Source organism: Haplochromis burtoni, unplaced genomic scaffold (genome assembly GCF_018398535.1).
Source record: "Haplochromis burtoni strain Fernald_Lab_line unplaced genomic scaffold, NCSU_Asbu1 Contig_674, whole genome shotgun sequence".
Lineage (NCBI taxonomy): Eukaryota > Metazoa > Chordata > Actinopteri > Cichliformes > Cichlidae > Haplochromis > Haplochromis burtoni.
In genome coordinates, this window is record NW_024583035.1 from 128,301 (window position 1) to 138,955 (window position 10,655).

A 10,655-nucleotide genomic window follows, 5' to 3' on the forward strand; every position below is an offset into this window, starting at 1 on the left:
TGTGTGTGTGTGTGTGTGTTTGCATGTGTCATTTTTTTTCATTGCCTGTGTTAACTGAAGTGTGAAGTATGCATATGGTTTATGCATGACTAATCAATTAAGCAAGGGAGTAAACAAGTGAGTAACTTCAACAACTCAATAAGAAAGGAAGGTGGAAAACAGAAGTTCTCTTTGGGGACAATAAGATTAAGTATTTTCTACCAACTTCTCAAGTCATACAAAAATGTGAAGTCACCAACTCAAGGAAAGCTCTCTTCAGTGACAAGAGTCTCTATTAGCATTCACATCCGGTGTCCATAAGTGAATCTTCCCACCATTCAGCTATTCTCTATTCACAATGCTTCTCATCAAAAACCGAATAATGGTAGAGCAAACACACAAAGCAGAAAGTCTGTGATATGCAAGCAAACAACTATCTAAACACGTACAAATGTCTAACCACAAACAGCGTAGCTTAATCTCAAGATTACGAGGAACAGGGTATGTAATCAGTCTCATTTATCTGTATTTCTGTACCATTCTGTGGCAAAACAAACATTTGCACCTCAGCAGAGATTATGGCTTAAGCAAATACACAAACAACCATGTGAAAGCAAGAGATATCTTCTTATACACACAGTAATGCTGAAGCCATCTCTTTTCATTCAGTAATATTCCATGGGAATACAGTATTTACCAAACCTACTGGGTTAGGTTAAGTAATCAAGTACAAGACTAATTTTTATTAAAGCAATGCAAATAATTACCTCTGGTCGCATCATTGTGGACCGAGTTTTATTTTAGGAGTAGTGGCGGTGGTGTGGGTCATACCTCGCATTCTCGAGAGCCTGAAATGGTATAGGTGCAGGGTCCGGTCCCATTGACAAGCACATCCATGGCCTCAGAATTGGTGGGCTTGTAGTCCACATAGTACTCCTGCAGGGGAGAGCTCAGTGTGCGCTCCGTCTCTCTAGTTTTCTTGCGACGTTTGCGAGCTGCTGCCGAATGCTCCTGCAGTTGCTTGACACTGCTAGGATAGCGCTTCCATGATACATATATTACTAACAGGATCATCGCAACAGAAAGAAAAAGGGCAACACTTCCAGCCACAATCTTGTGGAAAGACACAGGCTCCAAGTCTTGCTCTGGGGGTAGTGCTACAGGTGGAGTAACTGCTGAAGATGTAGGACCCCTAAGAGATCCCTCACCTCTCTTTCCAGAATCAGTGGGTGAAGCAAGGATAGCTGGGCGATGCTCAGTTTGGGCAGGGACACTAGATGGGTTTGGAGGAATACTCACTGTGAGTGGTGTTGCTTGGTTTGATTTACAAACACCAAAAGCTTCAACTGCATCCATCACTTTTTCACCCTGGGCTTTCTTCGGGGAGGCGCAAATCATGGTGGTTTCCTTTGCCCCTCTAAAGTTTCTCAACCAGGCCACCAATGGGCAGATGGCAGGGCCACAATCCCATACATTCCCAGCTAAGCTAATCATAGTCAAAGAGATCCAGGCATCAACTACCTCCTGGGAAACATTGGTCAGCTTGTTGGAATCCAAGTTGAGTGTTTGCAGATTGGGTAAGCATTGGTAAACTGCAGCATCTACTTCTGTCAGCTCATTCCCCGACAGATCCAGTTTCTGGATGGAGACCCAGGTCCAGGTCAGGCCCTGGTTCATAGAGCGAATCCGATTCCACTGCAGGTAAAGAGCCCGCAGATTGTAGAGGCGAGGAAAGTGAGAAAAATTGATCTTTGAGAACTGGTTATGCTCCAGATGCAGCTCAGTGAGTTTGACCAGGCCAGAAAATGCATTTCGAGTGATACTGCGCAGACGGTTGTAGCCCAAATCTAGGAACTCGAGATTTCTGCAATCTTGGAACAGACGCATTGGAATAATTTTAAGAGAGTTTGAGCGTATGTGAAGGCTGAGAAGCTTCCGTAGGCCCTGGAATTGTCCAGGTTGCAAGGCTTGCAGTTTATTATACGAAAGGTCCAAATTACGCAAATTAGGGACAGGGTGGAATGTGGTGTTGTGGAGAGATGTGATCTTATTGGAACTCAGGATCAGTTCTTTAAGTCTGCGGACCCCCTGGAAGGCCATTGCATCCACAGATGCAATGTAATTATGGTCCAAATAGAGCCAGATGAGGTGGTTGAGTCCTACAAACTGGCCTGCACGAAGACTGGCGAGGCTGTTGTATCGTAAAGAAAGGCCCTCACAGCCTCCTGAGAGGTTCTTGGGGACATCACGAAAGGCGCTTGACTCACAGTAAACAATTTTTCCATCACAGCGACAACTCTTGGGGCACTGGCGCTCACTTAGAGATGGATTTGCTGCCAGCCACACCTGCATCAGGAGTTGGACCACTAGCCAGCGGCGCCGCAGAGCAGAGCCTATAGTGAGGGAAGGGAGAGGGATAAAACAAAATGGAAAAGAAAAAACAAAAAAAGAAGGGGGGGGGGGGGTTATAAAGAAAAGATTTAATACAAATTCAAAAACATTTAAGCCATATCTTTTTAATTAATTTTATAAACAAATACATTTTTTTTGTATGAGTGAACAGAAAATGGATTTATTCACACCCAGACAAGGCTTTTTACCCACAAACAGGGGCCACAATCTTAGCAGTTTTAGCAGCAACTTCTGATGAAGTGTCCTCAGGTAAACATCGAGTGCTGTACCTGCACTTATACATTTGGATGATTATTTTTACTTATGAAGTCAGTATACTAATACAAAAACTGAACTTTTTGACCTCCATAATAAACACAGGAATTTTTGTGGATGCATCTGAAGGAAAAGTCCCTCACAGTACAGCAAACATATTTGAAAAGCTTAAAACCAACTTCACCAAACAAGAAAGTCAGGACAAAGCATAAGTGCTGTTAAGGATGAAGGATCCATTTTCTTAGTCACTCATCTGATTTACAATTATGCAAAAACAACCTCAGATGAACAATTACACTAAATGTTATTTCTTTAAAAGCCTAAATGCTGTGCAGACTACATGCAGTGGGGAAAAGTACGCTCTTACTGCTTCCATAGATTTCAAGAGGGTACAATTTCTGCCACGTGCTACTAATCGGCAACACTTGATTACTTGATATGCATTGTAATTTTCCTACCAAATATGTGCATAGCTGATAAAAAATGTGCAAGTTTGGGGTTTCCGAATTTTGCCTACGGACATTACAATATGCAGACTGGAGGAACCCGACCACTGACTTTTGGATTAGTGGATATTCGACTCAACCCTTTAACCTTCTCCAATGATGTAGGAAATATTTTCGTAGCACATTTTGGGCCCATTACTACCAGTTATTTATCACGTAAATGCCACAGCTTGCTTGTGTATTGTTGCTGACCGTGTACATTCCTTTATGGCTGCAATTTTCTATCATCTACTGACTACTTGCAGCTTAATAGTGTGGACCATGTCATGACCAAAAGTCATTTCACTTCAATGGCTGACAGTGAGTTAAATGGAATTCAATGGCCTTTCCAATCAGCAAATTATAATCCAGTAGAATACACCTTTTGGGTGTGGTACAATAGGAGATTCAGGGCTGAATGTGGATGTGCAAATCTGGATTTTATGATACAACAATATCATCGTGGTACAAAATCTCAAATCAGCAGCACCTTCCTAACAAAGCACCATAATTTATGAGCTATAAAGGAATAGCAATCTATTTTCAGGATTATTATCTTAGCTTTTACTATGAGATTAAAATTTGAAAAACACATAGAGAAGAGAAAAGGAAAAAATTTAACCTTTCAACCAAAGAATAATTTAAGAATGCACTGCCTTAAAATCGACTTTTGTTAGGGATTCCATCATCAATAAGTGATATAAAGAAATGTTATTTACTTATATAGCAAAGTTGACATCAGTTAGTTTTGATGTCATTGCCTCTGCAAGTTTACAGTGAATACCCACTGAAAATCAATGTTGAGAGAAGAAACTTTACACAATCATATCTTTATCTGCATTTATATTCCATTGTCCTATAAGCAGTCATTGTACTAAATGCAGGAACAGATAAGTCATGAAAGGGAGCCCGCAAAGAACAAATTAACATTCAAGAGCTTATGGTTGTGTATGCAATCCTGGAGGCATTTCAATTTAAACTCCAGACATTTCATTTTTAACCAAACAGTGCAGTACAGATTTTGTGTGAATCATCACTTCTGCTTTCCACAGGTCCAAATATAAAAATCTGAATAAACCCCATGGGAACACACAGCTCACCTCGGGTGTAGAAAACAACCACCTGAAATCCAAATGTATGGGTGGAGAATGTCATGGCCCGCATGTGAATGATGCATAGAATTGTTAGTTTTTAAAGAGTCGGGTGTTGTGAATGCACAGAATTCTTGGTTTTGGGGTTACATTTTTTGTTTTAAAAACTAGTTCAAAAGTGAAAAAAAGGATTAAGTCCCTGTGATATCACTCCTTGTTCTGTGATGTGACCGAGTTCTTTCCAGTACAAACATTCCCCTTTACAGAGCCAGTAATGATCTGTTGTTAAGATACATTGATTTTCTCTTTGGGGAGGTAGTATGAGGGAATTCACTTCTTTGTGTTACTCAAGGCAAGATCATCAAGTGTGGACTTGATAACAATCATCACAATGAAAGAGGTTATTATGTCAAAACGGAAGTTGTCCATGGTTTTAAAATGTAGAATATGCCTATATGGCAGAGATATGTTAAAACATGGAAGACTTTGGGGATAGCTTTGGTGTGTTGGTGATTTAAATTTTGTAGGGGTTTTTTGTAATCATAACTGGATTTGTCATAAATGAGTGCCTGACATAAAGTGGCTGAGAGGCATCATGTAGCATATGGTATCTAACATAGCCATTTTGCTCTTTGCCAAGCATCTGCCGATCCCATATGGGTATGGTATGTGTATTTGTCTGTGTCTAAGAGTGTGATGGATAGAGACACACTTATTGTTTGTTTTCAGAAGAATCTTTCATCATTTCTTACAGATGGAGGCAACCATAGAACACTGCAGATAATTTGTGCTGGCTATTGATTATACTAGCACATATATCAACCATGTTTCTTCATCTTGGATCTTACTATTGTGATATTTAAACATAAATATTGCAGAGAGAGAAAGACAATGATCACAATATGCAGTATTTCTAAATGCAGACAATTTGGTTTTCGCTTTAACATTTGTGAATGCAACTTTCACTTGTCATTACTGTCATGCCTCAGAGGCAAACAGAAAAAAAGACTGGTAAAGTAAATAGACAAGTACTGATGTACAAGAATACTCATGTGTGATGTTTCATGTGCATTCAAAGGTATTTTAATAGACAACACTTTAGACTCGGAGATTATTGAATCTATGTTTTCTAAATTTTGCATTTAAGCATAAAGAAGCAACCCCCACTGCTTTCCTCTCTCATGTGCATAATATGTTTACTTTATTAGAAGAGTCATCTCTTAAAGACTAAAGCTGCCTCACACAACACCCTTTTCCCCTTACTGACACTGTATGTGGTTTAATGAGAGCTCTATGCTCTAATGCCTCTGTAAGTCATCTCCTTCCCCACTACTCATCTAATCATATTCACAAAGGAGCACAAGTCACCCGTTCAGGTGTCACTCAAAGGATTGGTGTTTCTTTTACATCTAACCTGATGTTCCCCTCAATATTACTGTTCTTCTGCTGCATCAAGATGAACAGTTTCTCCTTTATATTCCATTGTGTTTAAAATATGCTGGTTTCACATGCCCTTGAACCCTCAGCACCATAAGAATGTATTTATAATGTGCCGTCCATTTTATGTATGTGGTCAAAATCATCCTCTCAGCCCTTCTCACTTCCCTGCTTGATTTCCATTTTCACTTCCTAGCCATGTTTTCTTTTCTTTTTTTTTTCTTGCTTGTGTTGAGAGTCACCATTTATGATGAACATTGTTCTTGGACAGAGTTTATTGTTCTTTATAATGTATAGATCTGCGCTTGTCATTTTTCTCCATCACTCTGGGCAGTTTTATCTCAAAATCTAATGGAGATGGATATGTCACAGTTAAAGTTTGTCCAAAGGCATGTGTGTAATGCTTAGTTATGTAGCAGACAGCCCTGCTGTCCTCAGCACGAGAAGATAGCTATTTCTGCCTCTCAACCCTAACACATAGAGAGAGTAAGTGCACTTTACTGCTGACCTAAAATAAAACCAAATGTAGCTTAATAACTTGGCAAATGGACTCACTAACTGGTGCACTTTGAGTGCACACAAGTGGTTCATTGCTATTTGCTGCCTGTCATTGACAAAACTGCAACCAGACTAAGTTTTGACTGTGCACAGAGACTGGGGAGTAGCCTAAAACATAAGGAAGGACGTCCCCAAATCAGCCTAAGCCATCCTATTAGTCTCCAATTATCTTTGAGATGATAGCAAGGCCTGCCAAGTTGGACTCATTTTAACAGTTGTTGGAAAACATTGTGTCCTTGTAAGCCTGCCTTGTGTTTGTTAGAAACCAAGTAGAAAAGCACTGGGGGGAGTATCGTCAAGAATACCGTGTGCAAACAAGCACACATAGATATGCGTATATACTGAGACAAATAGACCAAAAGAGAGAGAGAGAGAAGGAGAAAGAGAGAGAGAGAAACAATGTTTTGTTTTTGCCCCTTGTCTGATTCCTGATTTCCCTTGGTGGCAATAGTTCCATGAAGGTAGTCAGAGAATAAGTAATCAGTGCACTCTACTCACTGCAGTGCAGTGGAATAAGTCTCTGGCCATATCAAATTCCTCTCTGAACTCCCTAAAGTGCTTTTCATTATGGTTACTGTAACAACACAACAGATTGCTGCAAGTAACGGCATGTAACCAAAATTCTTGTGGTTGCAGTGATATTTTGAGGGCAGAAAAAACTAGTAATACAATTTCTGTTTTAAGTTCAATACAAATTTGCCTGTAGCCTCATATAACACTGTGCTTTCTATCATATTTTATGTCATCTTAACATAGCTTGTATAGCTTAATTGACAACCAAAGAAGGAAAAAAAAAAAAAAAAAAAACAAGCTCCACACATCATATTTTCAACCCATTACTCCAGTAAGGTTCCTTAACATGCTTGTTATTTGTTACTATTAACCTAATCCAGCAGTAGAAAATATACCTTTTTGCACTAATTTAGCTTCCTTAATATCATCTATAATAGTTCTTTGTTCTCTGTTTGATGTACCTAGGAGAACTTAGCTCTGTAGACTGGCATTCTCACATCAAAACATTTTTTTCTCTCTTTTCCAGTTGAAACGATGTGCAGCAGCTGTTTTAAGTGCCATCTTCATAAACAATCAGACTGAACCACATGGGGTCTGTAACTTTCTTTTCATTTCTGTTTCAAATTTGGCTTGTGAAACAAAACAATCATGGCTGACTTTGTGTGACAATTGTCTACAGTTCTAAGCACAAGAACTATCTCAAGCTGTAGTCAACCAATGCCTACCATAAACAGGTATTGATATTGATACTAGATGTGAGATCAAAAGTCCATTCTGGCATTGAATTTTTTCCTTTTTCCTTTTTAAAGAACTGCTGCCCTCAAGGGCCTGTTTAGCCTCTCTGTTTACCTGGTTCACATGAAGTGCATAGGTCCAACAAATGTCATCTGTTGCTACACTAGATTACTACTTGGAACTTGAAATCAAAGACTAAAATATTACACAAACTAACAGCTAAACAATTGTATTTCTTGTTTATAAGGACAGCTGTCTTTTTTTTCTTTTTTTGGAGCTCTAGATAACCATATGCAAAAGGTTATCTAGAGCTCCTTAACCTATCTTAAACCCATGCAATTCCATCTCAAGCGGTGGCTTTTAGCTGTCCCTACCCCACTGTTCCCTTTCCAAAAGTAGATCTCTAATGAGATGGTCCATGAAACATAAGTACATTGCATGCTGTTAATGAAGAGCATCCCAGTCAGCTAGACTGGTGGATGAGTGAGACTACAGCGCCATGCAATCATCAAATAATAGTGGGCAAAAGCATGCTATGTGGTTGACACTTTGTACAAGAATTTCTGAATTTCTGAAATTCATTATTAAATTAACAAAAAAGGAAATAAAACAGATTTATTCAATTAGTACATCAGTACATCTAATGCATAATGCCTCTGAGCTCCTGCAGCCTTTGTGTGCTCTTGTAGAATATATAGATGTGGTGCAGTACCCTACAGTGGGTTGATATATCATGTGGTCTCACAATTAATGGAACAGCCTCACCAGTAATCTTTTTCATCTGTATGTTAGTTAAGAATATGGACTTTGCCTGCTTCCGATAATAACACCAGACGGAGGAAATGCACTAATGGCATTTGAGGAATTGTAGTGGGGTGGAAAAGAATGCAAAAATCTAACTTAAATTCCAAGAAATGGACAAATGGAATAGGAAAGAGTGGGTGGTGGGTATGGTTTATGAGCTTGTAACTGTGCGCAGGCGTAAGGGGAAAAAGAACTGGGAAAATGGTAAATTCTAATCAGAAGTGAGAACAAAATGCGGAAACATATATGACTGTGCGTTAGTGAAGAGGGGGATACAACACACACTCTCTCTCTCTCGCTCTCTCTCTCACACTCACACACACACACACACACACACACACACACACACACACACACACACTCAAATACATAGTAGGCTACTGACACATAGACATACAGCCATATGCCCAATTTGGAGATTCCCTCTTCATGGCAGGTTCACAATACCGGTTATCTGAATGGTTTGCAAGGAAAAGTCAGCAAGACCGGATGGACTCTGATTAGAAGAGTTTTGGGGAGCAGTGACTGCGACTGGACAATGGGCTCCATGCATACAGATCAGACAAAAATGATTATGCAGGACCACGCTTTATAAAGTTGACTGTCTTCCAACATTTAGCGTGATTAGCATTCCGGTCCATGTCAATGAGCCAGCCACTCTAACTAGTAAGGAAAACAATGGACAGTCATCACTTGGGCAAACATGTTTAATTACTTTGTTCTGATTACTGCACCGAATCTGTTATCGTGCAGTGTTGAAAAATACGAATTAACTATTATTAGTCTGTAATAAGCCACACCGTCAGGAAATGGAGGAAAAGCACACTGCAGCTCTGCGACTAACAGGCAACAGCACGGGTTTCAACCACATTCCACAAGCTTCACGAACCACTTAATGAACGGCACCATAACGCTTATTGGATGTTAACACGCTGCATTTGAAAAGGCATGCGTTTTTAAACATCCGATTCAGAGCAGGTTTATTCCGGAATAAAAGAAGAAGATAATTGTGGTCTGTATTAAGAGGAAGGAGAAAAATGAGTGTATTTCACATTAACTTACGCTATCGAAAGGATTGAGGCATAAACAAACTTACCCATATCCGCTTATCTGTTAGCTCCAGCCTACAGGTTTTAACGGCTTCTAGTGCGCGACATCCGAGTCCGCATGACGCGCTCTCCACAGTCAGGTATCGTTCTAATCCACTAGCCCCGTATATCTCCGCGCAGCCGCCGATTCCAAAGCGCACCTGCCCTTTACTCTCCCGGACCTGGGTGCACTATCCGTTTAGTTCTGCATCTCTAACCGTGCAAATCAGCCGGGGCGAATGTCATTTACTTCCAACTCCGAAATAAAGGGATAAAAATCCGGGTTCAGAATTCCTTATCCATCTCTTCGCTGCAAAGGATCACTCTCTCTTTTTCAAGTAACAGCCAGAAAGAGTACTGCATTAGGTGCAGATAATAGCGAAGCCACATCCGAGTAAGTCATGTCAGTCTTACACATGCAGATTTTGCGAATATCCAGGTAAAAAAACAAACAAAAAAACTTCACAATTATAGTGACGGTGTGCAAAAAAAAAAATGGGTGTAATGTTCCAGTAGACTCAGCCAGCCCCCAGATTCCTAATAAACCTCTGCGTCTCTGTTCTCAGAGATGCTCAGTACGATCCGCGCATAGCGCGCAGGAAAGTAAGGCGAGGATATCCCCAAGTCGTTGTAAACGCTGTCAGCGGGTATCACGAGATAGTCAAATCTTCAAATATCCACCTTTTTGTAAACCTTTGATTCTCGTTGTTGCTCGGTTTGAGATGCAGCATGACGCTGTTGTTAATCACGTCTACATGTCAAAGCAACTTTGTCAGGCAGAATCGGAATGCCCTCTTCTGGTGAGAGAACGATTCAGGAGCTCGTCCAATGTCGTCACGATCATGCTTTGGTGGTATGATTTTTTTTACTATTATTACTTATGAAAGCCAGTTTACACTGATAGTTTGCACTGCTAGATAATAACTAAATGGAATGAACTTTAGTATTCGTGTTTCATGTATGTGAGTTTTGGACTATTCAGAAATGGTTGTTGGTTAGCACTTTGCTTTAGTTGTTTGAATTATGCTTGAGATTATTTCTAGGGTGCTTATTAAGTTTGTGATACGAAGCTAAGAAACGCAAGTATCCTATACATATGTGCATAACTATGCGAGAATGGGCACGTTGCAAAGGCAGCTCTAATATATTCCCATACAGAGGATCTATGCAAACTGCTGAATGATGCTGTCCATGGTGCTGAATTTAAAAATTGTTATTTTGTTGCTGACTGACCCCTTTCCAGAACTTTCAGGACTAAACTTTTTTATTTCAGTTTACATGCAAAATTATTAATATTA

General features: G+C 39.9%; 1 protein-coding gene across 1 annotated transcript in view; it reads right to left on the reverse strand.

Annotated features, from left to right (window-relative positions):
* LOC102303130 (leucine-rich repeat transmembrane neuronal protein 4) overlaps positions 1-10,150 on the reverse strand; it is a 103,233-nt gene extending 93,083 nt beyond the window's left edge. The window contains exons 1-2 of the mRNA XM_005949621.3: positions 9,366-10,150; positions 811-2,372 (exon numbers count right to left, since the gene is read on the reverse strand). Coding sequence (XP_005949683.1) covers positions 811-2,372; positions 9,366-9,369 — 1,566 coding nt within the window. The 5' untranslated portion in view covers positions 9,370-10,150. The remainder of the gene's footprint in view (positions 1-810; positions 2,373-9,365) is intronic.
* Between the last annotated feature and the right edge of the window lie 505 nt (positions 10,151-10,655).